The sequence below is a fragment of the Spermophilus citellus genome, assembly GCF_964194105.1.
Source record: "Spermophilus citellus genome assembly, chromosome: 4".
Taxonomy (NCBI): domain Eukaryota; kingdom Metazoa; phylum Chordata; class Mammalia; order Rodentia; family Sciuridae; genus Spermophilus; species Spermophilus citellus.
The window spans coordinates 42,022,539-42,050,079 of record NC_138185.1 but is presented as its reverse complement, the minus strand read 5'-3'; the positions used below and the strand labels follow the sequence as shown (position 1 = coordinate 42,050,079).

The 27,541-nt window shown below is 37.9% G+C and overlaps 2 protein-coding genes across 2 annotated transcripts; both read right to left on the bottom strand.

Moving 5' to 3' along the window:
• Positions 1-5,435: 5,435 nt before the first annotated feature.
• Positions 5,436-9,927, bottom strand: OTOR (otoraplin). Its single transcript, XM_081292350.1, has 4 exons — positions 9,774-9,927; positions 9,254-9,393; positions 8,363-8,470; positions 5,436-7,226 (listed from the first exon to the last, which is right to left on the bottom strand). The coding sequence occupies exons 1-4, from the start codon at positions 9,886-9,888 to the stop codon at positions 7,203-7,205; spliced, it is 387 nt and encodes a 128-aa protein (XP_081148476.1). The 5' UTR covers positions 9,889-9,927; the 3' UTR covers positions 5,436-7,202.
• Positions 9,928-17,395: 7,468 nt separating this feature from the next.
• SNRPB2 (small nuclear ribonucleoprotein polypeptide B2) lies at positions 17,396-27,194 on the bottom strand. Its single transcript, XM_081289764.1, has 7 exons — positions 27,048-27,194; positions 25,215-25,303; positions 24,303-24,475; positions 20,070-20,210; positions 18,956-19,006; positions 18,307-18,395; positions 17,396-17,772 (listed from the first exon to the last, which is right to left on the bottom strand). The coding sequence occupies exons 2-7, from the start codon at positions 25,276-25,278 to the stop codon at positions 17,613-17,615; spliced, it is 678 nt and encodes a 225-aa protein (XP_081145890.1). The 5' UTR covers positions 25,279-25,303; positions 27,048-27,194; the 3' UTR covers positions 17,396-17,612.
• Positions 27,195-27,541: the final 347 nt, after the last annotated feature.

Genomic DNA, 27,541 nt, shown 5'->3' with positions numbered 1-27,541 from the left:
TATCTCAGGGTCTGCTGATCTAAGACACTGGTCTGCCCTTGGTGCTCACAAAGGTTGATTTCTCTTCCCTATGACCACCTGCCTTTTCACCTAGTGTTCCCAGCCCCACCCCCCGGCCTTTTCCTGCAGGACAGATTGGCATGTAAGGCTGTTCCTGAGCCTCCACAGGCTTGGGTGACCCTCCACTGTCTTCTGTCCACTGAGCATCAACTGAAGTGTGTCTGCTTGTGGCTTTCAGAGTCAACGCTTCAGTTTTGTTTGCTAATCCATTTGTGGCAGCACTAATAGTATAACTTAAAACCCAGGGAAAGGTCTAGAAGCTGATTTTTTAAATTTCTTAAATCATTTTGGTGTCATAAGGTGCAGAGAAAGAGAGAAAGCCAGAAGAGAAATGATAAACCAAGAATGAACAGTGATCCAGGGAAGGGGGCTGGGTAGGCACTCAGCGGCCATGATGCAGTATTTCTGCCTTTGGTTGGTTCAAATCTAAAAGGCGGTATTGGCATCTTTTTTCTCCCCAGCTTGACATATAGCATCACTCAAACAAAATTAGTTTTCCCATCTTGACTGATTCATTTGGTTTGATAAAATTCACATGCTGAAGCAAATCGGCAAACAGGAGGGAAGGTAAAAAGAGATGAGAAAGGTAGTGAGATAATGGTAGGACCACCTCATCTTTTACCTCCAGAACATGCTGACTTAAGCATGTTGTACACTTTAAAAAAATGATTAAAACAATTGCTCACAGGTGACAGAAAATAACTTCCATTAGAAAAATATTTAAATCAGGAGTTGGGGAACATTCTCTGTCTTAGTTCATAATGGGCTAGATAACATCGAGGGCAGATTATATAAATGGATCAATACATCATTTTTGATTAAATTGCTGATATACCATGGTATTTGTAGGTGGGGCAGCTTAGAAGATATCAGAAGGCCTAAAATTGTATTTCAAGAGTAAGACAAATATTATAGGTTGTAGTCATTTCTTTTTTTCTTTTTCTCGCTCTCTTTTCCTCTCTGTTTTCAAATAGATGAGGTTGGTGATTGAAGGAATGAGATTTTCTTCATGCTTACTCCTATTTCTTCTCTCCACTCAGAGATGAAATACTTACCCCCTCCTGGGATTTGTTTAAATACTACATGAACAGGCTTACTATTTCCCTGCCTTGAATCTGATCCATGAGGGCATATACACCCCCTCTATCGATAAACATGAGAAGAAATAATGGGCCATATTTATCTAAGTCAGGAAAGGGTGATGCTAAAGAGGCTGACACTCTTTTTTTTTAATTTTTTTTTTTTAGTTGTAGATGGACACAATACCTTTATTTTATTTTTACATGGTGCTGAGGATAGAACCCAGGGCCTTCCAAATTCGAGGCAAGCACTCTACCACTGAGCTACAGCCCCAGCCCAAGGCTGACACTCTTAAGATTATCTTTCTTTCCACTTATGGCATGTAGAGGGCTTTTCTAAAACCTTGCTTCCAGAAAACTACTGCTAGATTTAGTTGCCATGTTCATTGTGAACACTGAACTAAATTAACTGTGACTCAGAAATTTTTCATGCAAACAGTGTCTTCACAAAAGCATTTGGGAGTGGGTGGTGAAATGAAGAGACCTGCCATCACCAGGAAGTCTCTGATAAAAGTCTACTTGTAAATTGCCATTTCTGAAAATTGCTTCAGATACACTGTTGCTCTTTGATAAATCACACAGAAAGTCCGAAAAAAAAAAAAAAAAAACCCTTGCTAGACCTGATTTGGAAAGGGTCTTATGAATTCATAGTCAGGAATTTAAAGGATGGGTCTCTAGTCTTAATATTTGATGGGGGTTCTGATTTCTAATTTACCTCATACAGCTTTGCAAAAAAGCAAAACAGCAGTCCTAACCATTCGTTCCTTGAACAAAAGACAACTCTTTAACAAAGAAGGTTATTTATTACCACAGGAATAAGCATATTATGCTACCTTATCTTCAGGATTGAGCTCCCAATGTGTTCACAGATTACCAAAGCCCTGCTTTAAATTGCCCTTTCTTGTCATTTGCTAAATGCTTGTTCCCAGGAAATAGCCAGGAAATTCAAAAGTCAGTGCCTTGAAAATGAGGTTTTCTGCAGATCTAAAGACCCATTAATTAGGTCAAGGCTAATAGTTTCTGCAGGATAAAGGTTTTCTTCAAAAGGCCACTTATGTATTAGTATTTCCTGGCCACTTATGTATTAGTCATCCCAAGGACAAGCACTCAGAGGAATGGCTGAAGTCAAGTGAAGTCATTATTGGCTGGGAATGGAACAACAGGGTGAGGCCCGGATGCCCCCTACCATTTGCAACATTTTGGGAGAACCCTAGAGGGTGAGAGGGAGAGGACAAAGTAGGAACATAAGGGTGCTTGTAAAGGAACTGTACCTCCCTGATTTGTTCTCTTTTGCCAAGGCTTAAAAGAAAAATCTGACAAAGCACCAGACACTTCTCCAATAATGAAGTCAGGAAAGATATATCACCCCAGACTTGAAGAATAACATTTGTCATGCTCACATGTAGGCACACACCAGTGCTGGTGTGTGCACATGCATGCTTGCCTCATTGTGCTTGCAGCATGTATTTGCAACTTGCCTCGTAGATAATTTCAGAAAAATCTGAGGACTAACATAAGTTGTCACATCTCATGACTAAACCAGTCAGGGTCACTCCAAGTGAATTTGGGGACTAAATAAAGACATAGACACAGAAAGTACCTTTTCTTTGGGTTCGATGACCGCTCCTCAGCTGCAGCTCCCACAAGGGGGACAAGGCAGGCAAGAAAAGAGATCGAGGAGCACATGCTGAACTTTTTTAGTGGGGAGAAGGCATTTAAATGAAGCAAGGGGTAGGATTACAAAGGAACAGGTGAGTGTAGCTCAACTCCCGTGGGTGATGCCTATACCTGGAGCCACACCTTGCTATCTGAGCTGGGGTAACACCCAAGTTATTGCAATCTGGCACTATCATGCCAGACTAAAGGCAACAATTGGTCAGTGCCCAGGGCATTAGGACTTGAAGGTCTGCATCCAGGGCAGCTCCCAACAATTAGTGTTCTGGAATTAAAAGATGCTCAAGATATACTTTAATTTACTTTTAAAAGCAGTTTTTCAGAGGTCTCAAAAAACTTAAAGTTGTCTCACTTTTTATTTAAATTTAATTACAAACCTACTGTGGATGGTGCATTCCACTAGGTGATACCTATAGTGTCTGATTTAACTTAATCTTCATAATTATGTTCAAAGTTAGTTATTATTACCCCCAAAGGCATTATTATTCTCATTTTGTAAATGAGTGAAATGGGAAGATAGAGGGTGGTCACAAAAATAAAAAGCTTGGCCATTATTCCTCACAATGTAAAATAATGCCAAAGAAACCTACAATGATCCATATTACACAACATGTATTCTGTTGATTTTGACATCATTTGGGGAAACCAATCCAATGTAACTTTTTCAAATTGCTTGTATTATTTATAGAATTATTTAACATAAAAAGGTATACCCAACATCTAATCATCTAGACAGACTAAACTGTTGATTTGTATGCACCTCACATCCATGCATATTCATTTGGAAGAGTAGAAGACACTGTGCCTTCATCTCCAGGTGGATACTTGCTGCTATGGGCAGTGGAGATGTCCTCTCTTCCTGATGGTCACCTAGGCTGTTACTGTATGTGGCCAGGGACTTGGACTTCCAATATCACAAGAGCAGAGGGACAGTTCACAGCACTACAGTTGCCACAAGTGCCATCAGGTATGGAAACCCAAGCCTCTCACACTGTGATGAGACACTCCCTTTTTGAGGTCAGTTTTCCCAGAGGTGTTGCTGTTTATGCTCTTTCCAGAATGGGTATATTCATGGGAAGCAATCCTACTTCATTGAGCCTAGATGTGAGAACTTTGCATGCCCACACCCACCTGCCTATAGATCTCACAGGTAAGCAAATTTTACATAATATCTAATATATGGATTCTTATAAAACATGGTGGGATGTAGTTAACTGGCACATCAGTGCCAATAAAGGGCTGTGGGCAGAACTGGGAATTATAATAAAAATTGTACTCATACATTTCATACTACGTCATTGAGTTGCTAGTGGAATGACTTTGGAATATTTCAGATAATTTCAGGTGATTTTGATATAAAATTCCAAAAGTGTATGCACTCTGGAAAGTGTCACAAATATATTTGATTTAGAAATTCCATATGATCAGCATCAGTTACCTTTGATTTTTATCAGTAAAATATCTAGCATGTTATAGCAGCAGAGTGGGAATTCTGCTGCAGATGCCCTAAGCATGGGAGTGAGGCTGGAAGCCTGAGGCCAGATGAATGGTGAAATGAGGGTGTGGGGCGTCTCAAGGGGCAAAGGAGAGCCAGCAACTGAGAGGCAGAAAGAAACAGAAGTAGGAGTAATATCTGTTTTAAAATTGTGCTGTGAGCCCTAGATGCCAGATGATATCTGAAAACTTTTATGAAATAAAGTTAGCTAGAGTCCTGTAAACTGTGGGTGTTTTATAGATTTTCTTTTTGCTTTCCTTTTTACTCTCTCTCTCTCTCTCTTTTCTTTTTTTGTGCTATTTTACTGAATGACCTCTGTAAAAATTTGGTAAAATGACATTCACTTTTTGGGGATCGAAAATCAAGTCAAGATGGCGCCTGGCAGTTTGCCAGGAGGAGTGGTTTGTGAGGCAATGCTACCGAGCCATTTAGATGGTGGGGATTCCTTATTGGCTGATTGCTGTATCTAAATGATGCTAATTGAGTCAAGCTGTGTGTAATCAGTTAGGTATATATACCTCTGCTGTCCCACAATAAAGCGGTTCCGCTATCTTGGGTTCCCGCTACCTTGAGTTCCCGCTCAGTTCCCGCTGAGTTTCCCCGCAATAAAGCAGTTCCCGCTTCAACCTTTAAGTTGCTTCTCACCTCCCGGTTATTTTGCCCAGCTGGACTGCGGCATTCACTCAAAGCCATAGTGTACACAACTGAAAAATGACCCTGGCCCAAGACTCTGACTTGCCTTAAATGTTCTCTTCTGCTTCCTTCTTCTGTAAGGGTAAAATTTCTAAGATGTTTCTAAACTGCAAAACCTGAGTTAAAGTGTAAAAGACAAGGCATTGTAAAGTTTCTAAGCTGCAAGGCCTGAGTTAAAAAGTAAAAGACCAGGTATTGATAAAATTCCACTGCTACCCCCAAAACCTGTAATCCCTGTAGCTGTTAGGACAATACTGGAACTGCCCAGTAAATATTCCCACTGACTCCCTGGTTGTCTAATAACCTGGGACTCTGTGTAGTTTGTCACGTAGTTATTTAGGCCCTAAAACCAATCAGTTTGAATGTGTACCCCGCTTAGGAGTGACCAATCACCCTCATCCAATCTGTTCCCGCCAATGAATGTACTAATCATGTCTCAGAGTTGTTCAATTTTCCCACGCCTCATGATGATTTGTCCTGATGTATGCAAAGCCCCCGCCCTGCCCAAAAAGTGTACTTAAGCACTGCTTGACCTCTGCTCGGGGCTCTGGGCTGCTCTCACTTTTTGAGCGAGCCTGCCTGAGGCCTCAGCGCGCTGAATTGGATCCTCAATAAACTCCCTCCTGCTTATTGCATGAAGCCAGTCTCTTGTGGTCTCTTCCTCCGACGCTTCGCCGGACCCTTACACTTCACGCTTGTGGGATGACCAGATTGTAGATAACTGAAAAGCTATTCCATTCCCAAACAGTCTGTATATCCAAAGGTCAAATGCTAATTTTTTTTTTAAATCCCAGAAACTTTCTTTTTTAAGCAGATTAGACTTAAATTACATATGAACAAATAAAACTTCACAAGTAAATCAAAATAATGACATTACTGATACACAATTACAGTGCAGATTTCCAGCTAACTATAGAAAAACTTGTGGGCCTTTCAGGACCACAAAATCTGTATCCCCTCATCAGATATTTCTGACACATCATACTTGACTAGAGGAATCTGCACAGAAAGAAGAAATTAAAAATTGAAATAGAAGTAGAGAAAAAGCCCACAGACATTTTTTGGCTTTGTCATTTGATGAATGGAAGCTTTAAACATCAGTGAGAGCACTATTAAGGGGAAACTGTTCCATTGAAAGTGTAGTGAAGCCAGGTGCAGTAGTACACAATTGCAATTCCAGTGACTCAGGAGGCTGAGGCAGGAGGATTGCAAGTTCAAGGCCATTCTCAGCAACTAAGCAAGGCTCTAAGCAACTTAGTGAGACCCTGTCTCAAAATACAAAAATAAAAAAGATTGGAGATGTAACTCAGTGGTAAAGTGCCCCTGGGTTCAATCTCCAGAACTGAAAAGAAAGGAAGGAAGGAAGGAAGGAAGGAAGGAAGGAAGGAAGGAAGGGAGGAGTGAAAACCTTCAAGGGACTGGGAATGTGGCTCAGTGGAAGAGCAATGGCCCAGCAAGCTTGAGGTCCCATGCACGTGCTCACACACACACAGTTATTTCCATAAACTGCCCTCTTATAGTACATACAGATATACACATATAGTTATTCAAATTTGGAGGGAGGTAAGTTGATTATTTAAAAGGTAAAGTTATTTAATCGAAATAATATGTGAAACTATTTTAAAAGTTCAGAGACATAGTTCAAACATCTGAGTCCAAAAACTTCTTTTTTTTTTAATTTCCCAACAAATTCACATCCAAAATGATCAATTATTAAAAGTAATAATACTAGAATACTCCTTAATAATGTAATTCCTTTAGATATATTCTTAATGCTCCATATGGCCAGAGAGACAAATAACTAGGAAACATGATTTCCAAAGGTAAAACCTAGGGCTCACCAAGTTTATATAGAGAGTGTCAAAGAGCTGGGAAGAATTACTATCTAGAAATAACTAGAAATAAATCATCTTCTACATGCATTTCCATGTAAAAGAAGATTCTCTAGTTCGAAAATTAATTCTTCAGTTTCAATTCATTCATTTGAGTAAACACTGCCCTGTTCCGTCCTGTTTGTGGAAAGACCATGCATACAGTAAAAAAGGCTGAGTTGAAAATCCTCTTTTACTCCACCTCCAGACCCAAGCCCCAGCCCCTCTTGAAACAAAAGTCAGAAATTAGAGACAAGCACTTCTTTGTTATTTTGGCTTTTTTCTTCATTTTTGGTGTTTCATTTTTTATCTGAAGTTTTAGCTTATTTTTTATTCGCAGAAGAAGTCAATATCCTGGAAGAGAAAAAGAGAGAAAGAAATAAAAGATTGAACTGAGCAGGTTGGGCCAGAAGACAGATATAAGTTCTTTCTTTAAAATCATATCCAATCAAAGAGAAATCTGGATTTAAAAGAAATAAAGGCCAGACCCCAAAGAATATAAAATAATTACCACTTCAAGTCAAAAGCTGCTTAAAATGAAAGTCCTCAAATAAACTTTTAATTTATGGTTATTTGACAGATCAAGCTTAGTCCTAAGAAGAGCTGACAAGTGAGTGGTATTTGTGTAGGCTAGGCAATGCTTGAAACACAGTAATTAGCCTTGGGAAAAATCTCTTCAAAACAACCATCATGCAAAGCAGCTCAGAAAAATCTTTTTTTTTTTTTTTTTTTTTTTTTTTTTTTTTTTTTTGCCATGAGTTTACCAGACCCCAGGGCTCTGGGAAGAGTATGAATGTACTTCATACTTAAGTTGAGTCTATTTGTCACAAAAATAAGGCATTCAAAAATTTTTCTAGAATTTTTTGATTTTTATCAAAAAACAGGTATTAATTCCCCCCCCCCATCTGTCTTTTATAAATATGTGTAAATTGTCAGTGAGAGTCAGTTAATATTATTTTAGTTTCTTTTTTTGTGACATGGAATCCTTTCAGGATGATTCACATATAAAACAAAAGAGTACTGTATTGTATGCTTGAAATTTGCTAAGAAGGTAGATCTGAAGTGCTTTAAATACACACATAGAAACACAAAAGTAACTATGTGAGGTAACAGATGTTAACCAGCTTAATTGTGATGATCATTTCACCATTCATATGTATATCAAAACATCAAGTTTTACCCCTTAAATATACACAGTTGTTACTCATCAGTTATATCCCCAATAACACAGAAAAAAATACAGTTAAAACAAAAATAATAAACTTTTAAAAAGAGGGGTGGGCTAGGGAGTTGCAGGAGAATTGCACTAATATTCAATACAAATAGGTGATTTAAATGTCCCCCAAAGCCTCACTATTTCTGGCAAGTTGGCATTGGAAATAGAGGGCTTTTCCAACACATCTTGTAGGTCACACAATGCATTTTTAGCACCAGCCTATATTATTACCCCAAGATCTGAGACCTCTAATGTTCACTTCTGAGATGCTTACCGTAGTGGGAACTTCTTTGGTGGCTTCCTGGTACACATGTTGCTCCTTGACCAGGTTGCTGGGGAAATAACCCACGATTCCCATTTCATCCTGATGATCACCATAAACCTGAATACCCAAAAGAGGATCAGTTAGGGCAAAACCTGCAGGTATCCTCTTTGCTGATAAAAAGAATTTCGTAACTACCAGCACCTCCCTTTCACTCTGGTTTCCAGGGAACTCAGTCAAAGTTGGAACTTCATTTATAGCAGCTAAGCCTGAAATCTTTTAGGAATCCATAAATAATAATAATAAAGACAGTAATTTTTTAAAGTATTTACTTGATACTTTTGTTTTAAAGGATATCTATTTCTCAGTATATAACAATTCAAATGAAAGGATACTTGAAATGCATTTCAATCTAATTCTTCATTACCTTAGAACCTCTTTGGGATTTCCAACCAAGATGTAAACCAACCTTGCTTCATCTCTCCCCAGGGTCTGGCCCTGTGTATTTTAACTGAAGAAAACAGATTCTTTGGAATGAAAGTGGGTACTAAAGTTTCCTAAAAGAATATTTTAACTTAGACTGCCAACACACATACCTTTTACTTGGCAAGTTTTCTGGAACATTTTTGAATAAGATTCAAACTCTTTGGGATATCCAAGTCCCAATGTTTATGGTTTTATTCTTGCCAAAACATCACATTAACCTGCCTTTGGTTTTGTTATGAAATTACCTTTGTTTCTTTAAAATGCAATAATAGCAATACACCTGAATTTTTGCATTTACAATTTCCAATTGTTTTTAACAGTTTTAAGCATTAAAATAGGTTTCAGACAGGTAATTGTGGAAAAATTAAGAGCAACATGTGTGAAGATATGTGTATGTTTTTAATAATCTCATCTTACACTGCCAGCCCAAAACTCTCCAGCTTCATTTTCTTTCACCAGCTTTGAGTAAACATAGATTTGCTGCCCTTTTTTAACATTGATGAATCTACAGTCTGGGGCATTGTAATCTTCTTGAGCACTAGCCAGAGAAATAGTATCTGGAAGAAAAGAAAATTGAATTTACTACATTTTATAAGCATGTTAAAAAAAAAAAAAAAGCACCTAGAAAATCAGAGTGACTCACACATCCCAGTTTGCAACTGGGTTCAACTCACAAAGAGTAAGTGAACCAAAATATTAGTGCTGCAACAAAATCTTAGAAAAGTGAATTCTCCATAGTCAGACCCCAAGAGCACAGACCAGGATGTGCAATGCTGATACCACAGACACTGAAGAAAATTCACTTGGAAGTACAATTCGATTTTGTGCTGTTAGTGGATATATTGGAGATATAGATAGATAGATAGATAGATAGATAGATAGATAGATAGATAGATAGATAGATAATGAAAAGCATAAAAAAAGAAAAATTCCTTACAGACACACTCGTCATCTGCACACAGCTTCTTGGAAGCAAGTCTGTCCATAAATACTCCATGCACAGCACATATAGCCACAAGACCCAGAAGGAGAAGTAATATTATTCTTGCCATCTTCCTTTCTTTCTGTTTTGACTGACCTCTACGACTGGAAGTGCGGACTGACTTCAGTGGTTACTGTCTTTTATGTGAAAACCAGACCTCTGGGCAAATACCCCTGTCCAATAGGAAGGGTCCACCCCCCTCCCCCACTCCTCCACCCTGTTTTCATAAAAGGCTACTGGACTCCAGGGGCTATTCAGCATTTGATATTCCAAAGAGAGCCAAATTCCATATCATTTTTACACACAAATGATATCCAGAATTGTGCCCTATTGTTAAAGCCACATTAGTTGTGATTTATTGCATCAATCAACAGGACATTGGTGAAAGGACCATTTTAAACTAGTTTTTTAAAAATTATTTTTTAGGTCAGCCCTCATAATTTTTCAGTTTATGAGCAAAGATGTGCTATAGAAATCTGTTGAAAATGTGAGAACTATATAGATATTTTTTTACATCTTTATTTTTTTATGTGGTGCTGAGGATTGAACCCAGCTCCCCGCGCATGCCAGGCGAGCGCGCTACCGCTTGAGCCACATCCCCAGCCCAAGAGCTATATCTTTACTACAAATAATTTTTTTAAGTTTTCTTTTTAGTTGTTGATGGACCTTTATTTTATTTGGGGGTTGAGGGGTACTGGGGATTGAACTCAGGGGCACTTGACTACTCAGACACATTCCCAGCCTTAGTTTTTGTATTTTATTTAGAGACGGTCTCACCGAGTTGCTTAGTGCCTTGCTTTTGCTGAGGCTGGCTTTGAACTTGCAATCCTCCTGCTTCCACCTCCCGAGCTGCTGGGATTACAGGCATGCACCTCTGAGCCCTGCAGTCCTTCATTTTATTTATATGTGGTGCTGAGAATCAAACTCAGTGCCTCACACATGCTAGGGAAGTGCTCTACCACTAAATTGCAGTCCCAGCCTCTAATACAAATAATTTTGATTCAAGCAAATCCAATAATAAAAATCTGAATTTATATAACAAGATAAGTACAGGATTCTTACATTTACAAATCCTTTCTGATAAGATTCTTAGAAGTCATGTTATTCCTGGGCCAGACATACATTATAACATATACCCAGACCCTACCAATAGGGAAATGAAGAGATATGTGGGTTGGGGGAAGTGGGGTCATACTTTCTTCTCTGTATGTTAGTTTTCTATTACCTGAGATAATAACAAATACCTGAGATAATCAATTTATAAGGCAATGAAGTTTATTTTGGCTTTCAGTTGGGGAGGTTTCAGTTCAAGATCAGTTGGTCCCATTGCTTTGGACCTGTGGCAAGGCAGCACACCATGGCAGAGAAAAACTGCTCACCTCATGGTCAGAAAGCAGAAGAGGAAGAAGAAAAGGGCAGGGACGCACAATGTCCTTCAAGGGGAGACCCCCAATAACTATTCCTCAGCATGTCCTTGTGTTTCATAATCCTAACCTTATTGAGAGAGATTATCTATCTTTGAATGCATCTATATAATTATGTTAAAAACCATGAATTACAGTGGAGACTCAAGTTATGATTCAATAGCTCTGAGTTTATCTAGCTTTACCCAGTTCCTTAGTATAATCATCTTCACCAGTTCCATTAACCTCAGTGTATTAACTTTTTGCTCAAAGTTCTCATCAGTTACCAAATTCTAGAAAGGAAGGCTTCAAGAGGGTGGAAGGGGAAAAGAAGATTCCATCAAACTAGGATCTTCTGGCCTTTCTTTCTTACCCATCTTTGGGAATGCATTCCAAATAATGTTCAGAGGGAGAAGATGTTATATAATATAATGGGTTTCAAGTTTGGCTGTGTATTAGAATCATCTGGGAGACATTTTCAACTACCCTTGCTCAATGTATATCCCAGATAATTAATAAAAATCTCTAGTAGTGAAACTCAGTCCAATATTTTTTAAATTCCTGGGGTGATTACAGTGTGAGCCAAGGTTAAGAACTAACAAAGCAGATTACTTTTATGAAGGAGGTTATAATAATTAGGTCATTTACTCAAATAATATTTTTCAAAGGTAGTATATTGATGAACAGGATATGGTATAAACAAGAAATTTGTAAGAAGCATACATCTCCATTTTAAACTTAAAGGCTTATAGAATCTTCTGTTTGAATATTTAACAAGCATTTTATTTCTTGAAAATGTATCTAGTGAATACTAATGAAGACTGTGAAGCCCTGGCTAAAATTTTTTACTGTATTTGGAGCAGTATTTCTCAAACTATAATGTGCATATATGAATCACTTGAGACTCTTGCTAAGGTTGCATTGAGTTGGAGAAGTCTATTGCAAAGGTTTAGATTCAGATTTAACATGTTTGGGGTGAGGTCTGAGATTTTATTTTTATGAGTAAAGGTCTGAGGAGCATACTGGTGACAAATGGCAGGTCCCCAGAGTCTCTGTCATAATAATTTGTTTGGTGAGTTTTAATTTAATAAAACCTAGGGATTTTCCCTAGCAGGGGAGATTGTATCTGTGTATGTATACATGCTTCAGCATACGATTTCAGAGAGATCATGCATTCATAAATATTGCGTGAATGTTTATTTTTTATGTTCCAAGTTTTTCTGGGTACTAGAGTGATGAACAAGAGAAACATGTTCTTGCCTCAGGACTTTCATGGTAGTCTGAGACAAATCACCAAGTAAATAAACCAAGCTATCAGTTAATACATGCTTTTTGACGGAGTACCACAGTTTGGTGATACTGCCATTGGGTTGGAGGAACATACAGAATGTTTTTTTTTAAATGTCTATCTAGGGAGGCATCTTGATCAGAAACCTGAATGCTAGTATGTGGAGAAAAAAACATCCCAGGCAATAAACTTAGAGATCCTGAAGCACAAATGAGTTTAATGTTATCAAAAAAGAGTCATCTGTGAGAAGAAACAGCAAGTGAGAGAGAGAGAGAGATGGGAGATGAAACCTGAAAGGTAGAGATCCTACAGGACTTTGGAGGCCACAGCAAGGAGGCTGCTTCTGCCCTCTCTACTCTCCTGCCTTTCCTTAGACCCTACAGGAGTCTCTATTTTAATAATTCTCCAGATGGGACATCTATTTGGAAACTGAAGGAAAAAGATGTCATTGGAAGATTAAAGGTGTGCAGAGTACATCTGGAAATACAGAGGAAGGAGGTGAGCAAGCTCCAGACTCTTACTGAACCTCCAGTGACCACAGTTCCTTGAGACAGCTGCTAGGCTCAACTGCTTGCTGTGTTATTGAAAGTTCAAATTTCTATTTGCAAGCAAATTTTTACCTGACAGCCTCTAGTCTCCATCCTGCCTCTGTCTACTGCAGATGCCTTCTAGGCCCTCCCAGGATGAGCCTAAAAGGCTTGGCATTTCTTTTATTTCTTCACTCTCAAAAGACCAATAAAAACTTCACATTTAGTCACCTGGAATCCCAGAGGTTGAGGAAGGAGGATTGCAAGTTTTAGGCTAGCCTCAACAATTTAGCCAGAATCTGTCCCAACAAATAAAAAGGGCTTGGCACATAGCTCAGTAAAGTACCCCTGGGTTGAACCTAGTACCAAAACAAAGAAAAAACAAACAAACAAAAAAACCCAAACAAACAAAACCCACTTCATGTTAGCATTAACCCATTTGTTAGGCTGTGATAGCTTGAATGTGGCTTTGTCATTTTATTCTGCTTTGGGGGCCTGTACGTGGTGTAGCAATCCATTTATGCAGTTCCATTTCTTAGTGTCTCTTAACAGCAATTGTCTTTTAACTCTCCCATGTTGAGGGTTGGTTTGAGATTGTAACAGTTTGTAAAACAGCTGCCTGATCAGGAATAAGATTTAATTGATGTTTCCATCTTCCCAAAGATACTTTTAGGCCCCCTAGATTATAGGAAGGAAAAATGCACTAACATTCTGTTTTCAAAAATGATTTCTAATTCATCCTTTCCTTGGCACAAAGCAAGAAATAGAAGATTTAAAACCCCAATTCTAACTTGACAGCATGAGATAGCTTTTCTTCACCATATACCTGACAAGAACAACTTAGAGGAGGAAAAGTTTGTTTTGGCTCATGGTTTCAGACATCTCAGTCCATTGGTCAACTGACTCCATTGGTCTGGGCCAAAGGTGAGGTGGAACATCGTGGTGGAAGGGTGTGGCAGAGGGAAGCAGCAAGGAAGGGGTGGGGGAAGGAAAAGGAGAAAGGGGGAAGAGAGGAAAGGAATGCGATAGGGTGGGGAAGCAGGAACCCTTCCAGGGCAAGTCCCCAGTGACCCACCTCCTCCAGCCAAGCTCCATCTGCTTACAATTACTGCCCAGTAGTCCTTTCAAATTGTTACTCTATTAAATGTATTTATTCATGAATGGGCTTATATCGCTCACAATCCAATAATTCCCTAAATGCTCCACCTCTGAACCTTGCTGCATTAGGAACCATGCTTTCAACAAACTTTTGGGGGGACATTTTAGATCCAAACCATAACAGACAGTGATGAGTGGAGATAGCACTGGACTACAATTGCTCTGTGTGACCTTGAACAGGGTGGTTAATAAAGGAAGGTTACTTTGGCTATTGTGTGCCTGAGCTTCCTTGTCCATATGAAGGTATTAAATAAAACAAGCTTCCAAAACAGGGCCAAGTGTATAAAAGATCCTCCTCAAGAAATAATACAAACACAGCCCCCGCAAACCCCTTCATATACAAACAATAAATTTTATCACATACACATACATATATATTAAACAATAAAACCTTTTTATTATATTTTGCTTTACTAAGTATCCTTTGGAAAAGGATAAAATCCTTTGGATTTTACCACAAATTATTTAGTAATATGAATTCTTGCCCCTCATTCTGTGAGTTGACCATATCTGGGGGTGAGGGAATGATGAGTTCTGCTCCGAAATCCCATCATCAACCAAGTCAGAGACAGCATCCTGACTAAGATCTCTATTCAAGAAACAATTGATGAGGACAGAGATCCACTTCTACAAAAACTTGTTGTTTTTGTATCCTAATGCTAGAAAATCCTTTGGGGCTTGGGCCTTCTTTAATTCACTAATATATTTCTAGTGCCTGGAACAATATCTGGCACATAACAGGTGCTCAGTAAATATTAGTTGAATAGATGGAGTTCTGTACTGGTGCTTTAAATTTGGTGACTTCTAGTAGTGTCCCTCTCCATGGAAAAGAAGTCCAGAAGCAGGCAAGTGGGAGTAACATAATCTTAACTTTACATGTCTCTATGATCCGTGAGCATTTTGATACTAAATTTTGGAAGTCTTAGAGGAGGTTGCTGTAGTTTGGATCTTGAAAATTCCTCAAAATATGTTAAAGGATTGTCCTCAGGGTGGCTCTATTGAAAGGTGGTGAAACCTTTGAGGGGTTGGGCCTAGGGGGATGGACTCAAGAGACATGGTAACTACATGCAACATGATCCTGGATAGGCTTCTTGGATGTTATTGGATTATCAGCAAAATTTGGATTGGATGACAGTAAAGAATTGAAGTTGCTTTGATTTTGATGTTTGTATTGCAATTATGCGGGACAGTGATCTTTTACTTAGGAAATATGTTGAAGTATTAAAGGATAATTGGGAGTCAGGTAACCTTAGTCTCAAATGGTTTAGAAATGTTAACAATTGGATAATCTTGAAGTGTTTATGGGAGTTCTGTATTCTATTTTTGTTAATTTTCACATATTTGGAAATTCTATCAAAATTTTAAAAATTAAAATGTATGTTAGTATCACTCTTCTGATCAAGATCTAGCACAACATACAGCCACATACAACTGTACGTAAATAAACTGGAAAGAATACAATGGCCAATCCATTGATGGAACAAAATGCTAATACATGCAACAATATAGATCCATCTTAAAAGCATTCTGAACAGGGCAGACTATGGGGACAGAAAGTTGATAAGCAGTTGTTTAGGGCTGAATGTGGGAAGAATTGACTCCAAAGGAGCACAAGGAAACATCATTGGATGATGAAATGCTCTGCCTCTTGATTACTATACGACTATATACAATTGCCAAAAGTAGTTAAATGGAACACTGAAATGGGTGACTTTTACTATATATAATTGTAATTCAATTTTACAATCATCTCCCAATTTCATTAAAATATGATTCCTTAAAAAGCCTATACAATCCTCTTCTATAATCCTCCCCCTCCTTTCTCGTTATCACACCACCCTAGCAACCCTGGCCTTTCTACTTGCTCTGATAAAGCAAAAGAATGGCCCACCGCTTTGAATCAGGCTATGAAATATTTTCTATTTTGAAACAAACACAGTGATGAGAGTAAGAACATTTAATAACAAAATTGTCATAACATCCAAGAGCATGGTCCTTTTTCTAGTAATCACTGTTGATGTATCTTACCAAAGTACATGAGCTTGACAACTGGGTTAAGAAAATCATTCAGCAGAATCCAACCCTGAATGTGGCCATTTAAGGAATAAAAAATGACTTTGCCTCTTAATGAAAAAGTGGCCTTTCCACAAGTATATAATACAGATTCTAAGTGATAAGGGAAAGTCATATTCAAGGAAATACTAAAGCAAGAACACCAAAAAATAATAGCTTAACATATTATACTTGCAAAAAGTTGTCTACTTCTAAAGATACCCAAGATTTTAAACAGGGGTATCAATATCAAATGAAAAAATTGGTATTTAAGCATTACAGAGGTAGAAAAGATTAATGCTAGCAACTCTTTGTCAATCAGCCTATCTTGTACTAAAGATTATAATCACAAAATCTTCCCTTGGGGATCCCCGAATAATGAAACTAGATTTTAACTAAGCAATAGTCCTTAGAAATAGTCCTGCCCCCAAACCAAATGCCGAATGTTTTCTTTGCTATAAGGAGGCTGATTCATAGTGGGATAGGGAGGGGAAGCATGGGAGGAATAAACGAACACTAGATAGGGCAGGGGGGTTGGAGGGGAAGGGAGGGGGCATGGAATTATTTTCCAAAGTACATGTATGAAGACACAAATTGATGTGAATATACTGTGTACATAATCATAGATATGAAAAACTGCTCTAGATGTGTGATAAAAATTGTAATGCATTCTGCTGTGATATATAAATAAATTAAAAATTAAAAAAAGAAATAGTCCTGCCCCAAGAGGGAAGAGAAAAAAAAATGCAAAATTTGAAGACAGCAGTCCCTTTTCTTCTGTTTTCCTAGACAACAGTAAGCTCAGTTACTCACAAATGGCCTTTATCCAATTAAATACTGCATGACAAGATTCGTGAAATCCCTACTACCAGCAAAATACTCTGCAAATTTAGATACTGCTCAGGTCTCATTTTCTTGTAATACCCAGATGTTCATTTTAACTATCAAGATAAGTCATTTACTAGCTGCTATTCACTAATTCTGTTTACCTTTTGTTAGAATGATTCAATGTTGCTGTATCATTAGCTGTTCCAAAAATAACAACAGAAAAACATATCAATACAGAGTTTTCTATGATTTAAAATGTGTTCTAAACTAGAATAAGCATCTGATGACAGGGTAATGGGCCAATAAATGAAGCATTATATGTAAAGAATACAAAGAGAAGTTTATTATACAAAATTAAGGCCTTCACATTTCATAGTTCACTCAGGCTAAAGAAAGAATGGTTGAATTTTTAAGTCTTTCATAAAAATTTCACTTTCACTTCTCCCCAACCTCCAACCATTAAAATGACCTGGCCAAATGTTATCAAAACAAACACCATAAATAATACCAAGTCCATTAAAGATGACTATCCCAAATGTTATTTCTTGGCATAGGTGATCTTCATAGCATGGGATGGTGTGATCTTAAACCCTTGTAAAGCATCCCTGGCAGCTCCAGCCTGTCCGTCATTTTCAAATTCAACAAAAGCAATGTCATGCCTCCCAGGTACCAGACGCACTTCCTTAAAACCAGGGAACCTAAGAAGAATAAAAACAACTCATATATGTATGCAAATACATAAATATCTGCTTTCTATTTAAAATGTAGATAATTTGTTGACATTGGTTTAGGAAAATTAACCATATCACACCAAGAATCCCGAGTGGGATGGAAGAGCATAAGATATAACTAAATGCCATGAAAAACTGCATATATTGGGCTGAGCATGTGCTCAAAGGTAGAGTGCCTTGCAAATACTAAACTCTGGGTCTAGTCCCTAGTACCACAAAAACAGAAAAATTATGAACTGAAAAAAACTATGTTAATTTTATTTCCACCACTGTATCAAAGCTGTACTCTCTGTTTTACTCATTTAATCAGAACTAATAATTCAAACATTAGATGAAATTTAGATTTTTATTTTCTAAATATGTAGATTGGCTTCAATCTGTGATTAATTCTGGACTAAATCAAATGAACCTGTAAGGAACTGCTGCTGTGGGACGACAAATGGATGCAACCATGGAAGTGCTATTTGTCCTGTCAGGAGGCTTGTTTATGAGAAAACTTACTGATTAAACAGCATGGACAGCATCATCTCATTAGTCTCTTCTGGTAAATTATTAAGGAACAAAATATAGTTTGGAGGGTAATCAGGGACCTATTTAAGAAATAAAGAAAAAAAAAAAAAAAGAAGCAAAGTTAGCTTGTAAGTATACACAACACTGTAAGCCATTTGGTTCTCACAGGAAAACCTAAACTTCAGAGGGCTATCCACCAGTATAGGCTTGTGAAATCTTACGACACCAAACAATGAAGCCAAAAAGCAATGGCACTGGAGAAATATTTATTTCTCCAAACAGCAACTTAAAGACACAAACATTCAAATTAAGACATCTCAAGTTTGGAACAATGCAATCTTATTACAGGTTTTAAGTACTTAATAGTAATTAAGGCAATATTTATGATTTGAGCATCTGGAGGTCAATCATATTTGGAGAATTTTGTCACCTAGAGTGCGTAATTGAAATATACTAATAAAACCAAAAAAGGCTTCCTCTTAAATGAATTTAAAATGTTTTAAGAAATGAGTTTCTTAAAATAGCATGCAACTTAACATATGTCTTATAGGTGAAATAATTTTGGTTTTGGACATGCAAGTTACTGTTATGATTTTTACGATTTTGTTTTAAAGAAAGCATCACATGGAAAAAATATTACCTGAGGATTTGGTGTTGAATTTCCTTGGGGATTAGCTGAATTTGGTATTCCCTAAACAAAAGAAATAGGGGTACAGGTAAGCTTTTCAATTTCTTTAAAAGGGCAAAAGGCATTTATAACATAAAAATAACATTAATTTTTAAAGGTATGTTATTCCATTTGATTTTACTTTAAGAACTTACATTTTTATTCTGATTCAAATATTCATGTATTTAATTCAGCCATTACTTTTGAAAAGTCTAACCCTAAATTTATAGGACCATATCATAAAATTTAACTTCTAATCTTTAAAATTATGAAGAAATACATAACAGAGGAAAAAAATGAGGACTGGTCTTCTTACTTAAAAATAGATAAATAAACCCAACTCTATATAAGCATTATACTTAGTGAAATTGATTTCTAACCACTTTCAATCCATAAGTAACTACCTTTTGGATAGTAATTTACTTTTATCTGCTATTTCAAATTAGATTTTGTATTCCTGAATTATTCAAAGAAAGCTTTGAGAGGAGTACTCATGATTAAAGATAATACCCGCAGTACTATTTATAGGCAACAGAACTTGAGGAGTAAACCAAGAGGTATTAATGTGTTTTGAAGAAAGATGAAATTAAGTTTCACGCAAAGAATAAAACTATTTTTAAAATCTCTATATGAAAAGAATTATATTTTAATTTACTGCTAAAATATAAACATTGGAATTTTAGAACTCAGTTCATTTCAACTTCTTAAAATTCCACTTTATAAACACACATATATACAATAAATACATGCCTCAAAGATCCTCCTGTCTATGACAAGAATCCATCAAGTTTCCTCCCACCTCTCAGGTTGTGGGGGGTGGGGCAGGTGGGCTACGGCTGGTTTTTATCCCAGGGGCGCTTTACTACTGAGCTATATCTCCAACCCTTTAAAAAAAAATTTTTTTTTTTAAGGCAGGGTCTCACTAAGTTGCTTAGGACTTTGCTAAATTGCTGAGGCTGGTCTCTAATTTGCGATCCTCCTGCCTTGGCCTCCCGAGTCACTGGAATTATAGCTGTGCACCACCAGGCCTGACTTTTTCTATCAAGTTCTTAACATCAAAAAAATATGAACTTCTATTCTGTCTTACCTGACCAGGCTTTTTGTTTGCAGTTGCTGCAGTCTGTTCCACAGTTTTGGCTTTTTTCTTTTCTTTTTTCTTTTCTTTATCAGCAAAAGTGCCTCGCATTTTAGATATTATATCAGAATCTGTTTTTGCATACTGGATTCGCTGTTTTAATTATATGAAAACAGATTACATCTCATTATGCTGAAGGCTACTTACACTAGTCATTAATGATTCAAATTCCATTACACAAATACACTATAAGAGAATCTTACACACATCCCTAAGGAAATCATCAAAATACACTGAGTGCCAAATGAAAATACAGTGTGGTCTACGATTTACAAGTAAGATAAAGATTCAACTGTGTATACGCAAAGAAAAATTAAACATTTTCAAATGGGAAAAACCAGACTTTGTAGTATCTGTATTTCTGCTTCTCTCCATCCGCTAAGAGAAAACTGCATTAGAAACTTGCCTACCTCTTACCAGCCACTCTCAGTAGAAGGGTTCATATGTACCAAACCAGCCTTGGAATATGTCATCTAGAATCTGTTAGTTTTAATGGTTCAAGTATTAAAAACTGGGAATGACTTCCCTTTGAATATGGGGTTCCCCTGCAAATTCCTAACCCCCATATTGGGGCTTGAACCCAGGGGCACTCTACCACTAAGCTACATCTCTAGCCCTTTTTTATTTTGAGACAGGGTTGCTAAATTGCTTAAGCTGGCCTTGAGCTTGTGATCTCAGCCTTCTGAGTGGCTGGTATGTGCTACCAAGCCCAGCTGAATCTATCTTTTTTTTTTTTTTTTTTTTTAAATGAAATGACTTTAACAGCAGCATCAACTTAGATTTAAAAAATTTTTTAAGGGAACAAAAGTATAGCATTACAGCTACTAATGCTAGGCCACTTGCTTCATTCCTACCATGTCAGAGCCAGCAGGAACCCAAGTGCCTTTGAGGACATAGAAGCACTCAAAACCACTAGTCTAAGATGGCATTTCAACTACAGTGTGGAATTTAATTGCCTGGAAAAACTGCAGTAAGTATGGGCGAGTCCAGAGATTTTGTATTTTTAATAAGCACAAGAGGATGGTGATGTTACAGGCTCAGAAAACAACTTTTTTAGCGTGGCCCTGGCCTAAAGCATCACCACCCATCTAATTCAGTATCAATAAACTATCCAAAATTTTTTACAATGAATTAAACTGTTATCTGGGGTACAAATATCTGCAAATTCCAAATTCCATTTCAAGCAAACACTTCTACTCTGGAGCTGAAAGAGCAACCATCTCTGATCACATCAAACACAATAGTCCTACAATTAGCACCTAAAATTGCCTTGTATACAAGAATTTGATCTTGGTCTGAAAAGAAAAAATACCACGTAAAATGATCTGGATTAGAAGGCAGGAAACTTGTCAAGACCAAGAGCAATTTTTTCTTTTCCTTTATTTCAACTGGAGATGAATGTGGTAGAGAAACAAGGGAAAAGATGGCCTAGCACCACACTCCAGAACCCCAGGCCTTTTCTGCATGGGCTAGGCTGCTGAACTTCTTTAGCTCTAGGTGTACTTATTCCTGCAAGCAGCTCTGCTAGTCTTGCCATCATGATCTAATCAAAGCAGACAAGCTGACAGCTCACACTAAATTCTAACTTGATTCCAAGTATGTTCTCCCAACTCGCTAGTTCTTCAACTGGTCTCTGACCTAAACAGACCTTAGGTGACCTAATGATACTGTAACCTGTGAAAATATATGATCTCAGCAACAGTTCTTAACCAGCTGGTCTAAGCCAGTGGTTTTCAACTAAAGGCAATTTTGCTTCCTGGAGACAGATGCACTCTCAGGAGACACTGCTGGCTGACATGCTCCTGGCATCTAGTGGGCAGAGGCCAGGGATGCTACTAAACACCCTATAATGAACAAAAAGGCCCCTTACAACAAAGTATTATTTGGTTCAAAACATCAAAAATGTTAGCATTTAGAAACCCTGACCTAAACTAAATATCAGAAAAGATAAAAATTCATTGTAACTTACAGATAGAGAAGGCCAAGATATACATTTATGCTAAAGGTTTCATGACAAAGATGATTCTACTTTACTGAGGTATTTTTGGAATTAAATAAATGTCCTCGAATCACAAAAAATAATTTTGTTCAGAATTACAAATGAAAGCAAATTTTCTTTCTCTTTTAGTATATTGAGGTTAAAACAGAAGAGCAACTAAAAGCAGTTAAAGAAACATAAACGAGAAAGTGCAAAGAATTTCATTCCTCCTCTTCTAGAAATATGGCAGACCTGCTACTTTCCTGAAGGCAGGGAAAAAACCTCCAAAATGCCTTCATATAAAATCAGACAGACAGACATTTTCCACTGATATTAAATAATTAGTTGGCAATATGAGGCTGGTGCCAAATACAGCAAATGATTTCCACCTTTCCTGTATCTGAGTAAATAGGAACACTCAAAACTGTCATCTCTTGGGCTGGGGATGTGGCTCAAGCGGTAGTGTGCTCGCCTGGCATGCGTGCAGCCTGGGTTCGATCCTCAGCACCACAAAGATGTTGTGTCCGCCGAAAACTAAAAAATAAATATTAAAATTCTCTCTCTAAAAAAAACAAAAACAAACAAAAAAACTGTCATCTCCACTCAGCCACTCAGGGAAAAGCCTAAAACCCAATCTTATGTGCCTACCAACTGAGAACTCAATTATGCTATTTCTTCATACTAGTAAGAAAGTTCAGCTGGTTTCAGAAAATGACAATTTACTCAAACTCAGAGAACAGCAGGATGTAGAACAGGGTCCTTAAACTAAGGGTCCACAGCTAACACTACCTGATTTTATAAATTAGGTCTGTCTTGATACAACACAGCCATACTCATTCATTTTCATCTCATCTCCTGCTGCTTTTCTTGTTATGTTGGCAGAATTCCATGAGTAGCTGCAACAAAGATCACCTGGCTAGCAAAATCCATAATATTTACTATCTGACCCTTTACAGAAAGTTTAACTCCTAGCATAAGAAAAAAAGAAAATCACAACACTAGGTGTTAGGAGATGTTTTTAAGTTCTGATGCTGCCCCTGGTTATATTAATATAACCTGGATGATCAAATAATATTTCTGTGCCTGATTCTTCATCTGTGAAATGAAGGGATGATTCCAGTGGACTACACAACAGTCTGTGGGCCAAAAACAGTCATTCTGTTTTGATATGGCTTGTTTTGTAATTTAAGAATTTTTTAAATACAATTTTAAAGGGCAGGTAAAAACCACACACACACAAGAACAGGAAACAGAAATTGTATGTGACCCACAGAGTCAAAAGTATTTCTTATCTAGTCCTTTTAGAGCATACCTGTTTAGAGTAAAGGAAATCCAACCTGCTTATACATTAAAACTGACCATAGGCACAGAATCTATCAGTGGCAGAACCAGCATGAGGACCCAGACCCTCTGAACCCCGGGCCTTGATTCTCTCTCCAAAACCCCTCCACACCACATTCTAATTCCTGAGGAAAATCAGTTTTTAATCAATTATCTAAGGTAGTATACTTGCTCACATTTATAGGACCCTCGCTTTTTACTGTTTCTACCATTACACAGTCCACTACCACCTCTGACCTGAACAAGAGTTTACTGATTGAGTTCCCTGCTCTCCATCTTGCCCTTCAACAATCCAATGTTCAACCAACAGCTATATGTGAATCTCACTGTCACTCCCGAGTTTAAAGCACTCCATGCATAGCTATTTCATTTCCACTCATGTGACATAAAACTTGTCAGTTTAAAATCTATGACTTTTTCTTAAGGTACTGCCCTTTCTATACTGCATAGTTTCTGATACACAGTATTTCCCCACAGTATTTGCTGAAACTTCAGTCTGGATTTCCTTTTTCACCCACAATTTTTGTTTTGTGTTGTTTTTAGAAGTTTAAAAGAGAGATTTCTTCTTAAATCTTCTGAGTTATTATTAATTCTAGGTTTTATAAGGTAAGAATATTACCTGTATAGTCATTTTTTAAAATGTTGTATGTCTCAATGTACTTTGGTTCTACCCATTTAAATTGGCATAAATTAGGAGTATATGACTCTACTAGTATATTTCTATAAAAATAACATAAAGCAAACCTAAATCCCCTCTAAAATGCATAATTAAAAGCAGAAAGCAATAGCCACAGTTTCAAGTTGACATTCACAAGTCTACTGGACCACTAACAGTGATTAAAGTTGAAATAATAAGATTATCTCACCATTGGTTTACCATAAAATGGAAATCCTTGTAACTGTCTCAAAGCATTTGTGGATGAGCCTAGTTCCTTAAAAATAACAAAGGCTTGCCCTCTCATCTTCATCGTCTTTAAAGCCACTATATCTACCACATGCCCAAACTGAGAAAAAAGGGCATATAGGGATCTCTTCAATTCTGTTCAAATAGAAGGAAAAACAAGTCATTTGTGAATGAAACAATGACAAAATTCTTCATAAAATGGCACTGTATTGAGTGCCCCACTATTCATTTATTTAGTTCTACAGTTATTTTAATAAAAACACATCATATTATTCCCAATATTGAGACCATAATGAGTAAAACCAAATCTCACACACTGTCAGGCTCTACCTATTTCTATTTTTAAAAAGTTTTAAATGCCTTACATAAAATAGAATAAACTATTATTTCAGGCACTAAGAAAAATGACTAGATGAGAAGTTTTGGAGCTGTATAATTCTTAATACAGTAGTGAATAAACACATTTGAGCAGGGAGTGGTGTTGAGGACTGAACCCAGGGCACTCTATCACTGAGCTACATCATAAGACCTCTTTAATTTTTGAGATCAGGTCTCACTAAGTTCCCAAGGCTGGTCTTGAATTTGAGATTCTCCTGCTTCAGCCTCCCTAGTGATGGAGATTATAAGTATGTGTCACTGTACTTGGCAATAAATACGTTTTAGTTTTATTTTTGTTTTTGATGGGGAGGATAGGATACTGGGAATTTTGAGGCAGGGTCTCACCAAGTTGCTTAGGACCTAGCTAAATTGCTGAAGCTTGCCTCAAACTTGTGACCGTGCCTCAGCCTCCCTAGTTGCTGTAATTCCATGCATGCACCATTGTGCCCAACTAACACATTTTTAGTTGTGAACAAATATTTTAAAAAGCACATACCTTCTTTTTTAATTTTGTCATTCATATTGTTGATATAAATTGTATGATTTGGTCTGATATCCATGTTTGGGTCAGATTCTTCAAGTAGTCTAAAGAGACAATAAATAATCTGTTATTAACAAGAATTAGATCATATTGGAATGCGGCAAAAGGACATAACACAAAGGTTATTAATCTTTCAATTCTCCTTCAATCTCAAATGTCAGAAACTATCAGTTGGCAGTAGACTTTACTTCTTCCCTAGTATTTGCTAGTACTCTTTTTTAGGCAAAACAATAGCCCTCAGGCTCAAAACTTGGTAGAACAAGCTAGATGTGGTAGCACACATGCCTGCACTTTTAGCTATTCCAGACACTGAGACAAAGAGGATCACAAGTTACAAATCGGCTTCTGCAACTTTCGCTGGGGAATGTTAAGTCAGTGAAACAGCACCCCTGGGTTCAATCCCCAGTAGGACAAAATGAATAAATTAATTAATTTAGAACTTGGTGGATCAGCAGTACATAACCATATTCTAATAACCTCATTTTATTCAAAATAATACTTTCATATTTACCTTCCACTTAGGAGAAATGATAGTTTTTTCACCTGCCTGATATAACTTCTTTTTCGATGCTTTAAAAATTTAGATATGAAGAAAAATGAAAAAGAGACCAGCAAACATATATCTAGTATCTTCATGACAGATCATTAAATGAAGTTTGCAAAGTCCTTCACAGGTACACCTATATAGAACTTTCATGCCTATTTTAATTTATATACTTCATCACCAAGGTTGACTCCAAGGTTACGGCTAACCAATGTGAAGTAATGGAGTTCAGAGAGAAAAGTGTTGCATGATGGTTAAGAGCTCAGATTCTAGTGACAACCAGATAGGAACCCAAACCTTGTCTATGGTTCTAACTAGCTGTTTCACGGAAGTTAAGTTCCTTAATCTCTCGGATCATCATCTGTAAAATGGAAATAGTAACAGTACCTACCCAATAGAACTCTTGCATTGTCAAAAAGTAATATTATATTACCAGTCACTGAAAGTTAGGGGGACTTGCCCAATGTAACACACCTAATAAGCAGCAGGCCTGAGAATTCAGCCCTTGCCTTCTTTTCCCCCCATACTTTTCTTTCACATTCGCCACATTATTTCATGTTCATATTTAATACCTCATATTCCACATAGTTTTTAGCAGAAAACTGTGAACATATTTTATTTCCTCAGTGTCCCACATATTCCTTTATCTCACAAATATTACGATGTATACGAACGTCACATGATGACTTACTAGGGAAGAGTAATACTTATGCAGAAAACAGAATGAAAGATATCGCCTCTCAAAAACTGGGAACCCCCTAAACTGAAACTTGGAGAAGGGCTGGGGGTCACGAAGTAGACAACTAGTAGGAAGTTGACCGAAGTCAAAATGAAGGAGAGAGACCAGAGCGGAGGTTCTTGCAGTATCTAGAAGTTGACGGTGGGCTGGATTCGTGAAGGGGCACTCGAAAATGCTACATCCCCCGCCTCCGCAATCCAAGAGAGCTGCTGAAAGTCACCTGAAAGTGCAGTGAACTAAATGCAAACGCCAAGCGCGAGCACATTATTATCCTTTACCTCGCAAGAGCAAGCTGCCTGCCTCTCCAAACATCCGCACATTTGCCAAATGCCCGGGTCCGAAGCCCAAAGGAGCTGCCACAAATTCCAAGCCCCAACCGGTCCCACTAGAGAGGAGGCTCCTAAATTCGGAGGGCCTTGCCACGCCAGCCCGTTAGTCTTGATCTCTTCCTCGCCCCCACGCCCACTCCTTCGCGAACCAGTGGTCAGATGCGTCCCGAACCCACCTTCGTGTCTCGTCTGCTCCGGTTCAAACAGCGGAGAATCGGGCCAGCTTCCGCAGCAACCACAACCGAAAGGTACAAGCTGCTTCTGCCCACCAGAGGCCTAAGAAGCCAAAGCCGGAAACAGAGGCAGGCACCGGAAGTAAGGCTACCGCGCTTCTCAATCGAGCGCCGACAGGTCGAGAAGCCGAGCTCCGAGTCGATCGATGCCACCAGATCTCGGGCAGGCACATCTCTCCGCGCATGCGTATGCCTGGCGAGGTAAAGGAGGAGAGGAGGGAGATGGCGGGAAAGGGCAATGTGGAAGAGAAAGAGATTGTCTGGAAATATAACTGGGGTCCTGGAGCCATACTGTGAGGGAAAAAGGAAGGGAAGTGATTCATTTCCTTTACCAAAACCTTAGAGGTTTTACCCTAGACAGCAGTGCCTTCCATCTTTTCAAATCCTATCTAATTTTGCAGGCACAGTTTCTCATGCAGACTACCCTATCAGGTGGC

Coding starts and splice junctions, on each gene's coding strand:
- OTOR (XM_081292350.1), bottom strand. CDS start 9,888: ATGGCAAGAATAATATTACTTCTCCTTCTGGGTCTTGTGGCTATATGT. Junction 8,471..9,253: donor GAGAGTTTTGGGCTGGCAGT/GTAAGATGAGAT, acceptor TTGGGTATTCAG/GTTTATGGTGATCATCAGGA. Junction 7,227..8,362: donor CCAAAGAAGTTCCCACTACG/GTAAGCATCTCA, acceptor TTTCTCTTCCAG/GATATTGACTTCTTCTGCGA.
- SNRPB2 (XM_081289764.1), bottom strand. CDS start 25,278: ATGGATATCAGACCAAATCATACAATTTATATCAACAATATGAATGAC. Junction 19,007..20,069: donor CAAACAAAAAGCCTGGTCAG/GTAAGACAGAAT, acceptor TCTTTTGTTTAG/GGAATACCAAATTCAGCTAA. Junction 18,396..18,955: donor ATTCAACACCAAATCCTCAG/GTAATATTTTTT, acceptor TTTCTTAAATAG/GTCCCTGATTACCCTCCAAA.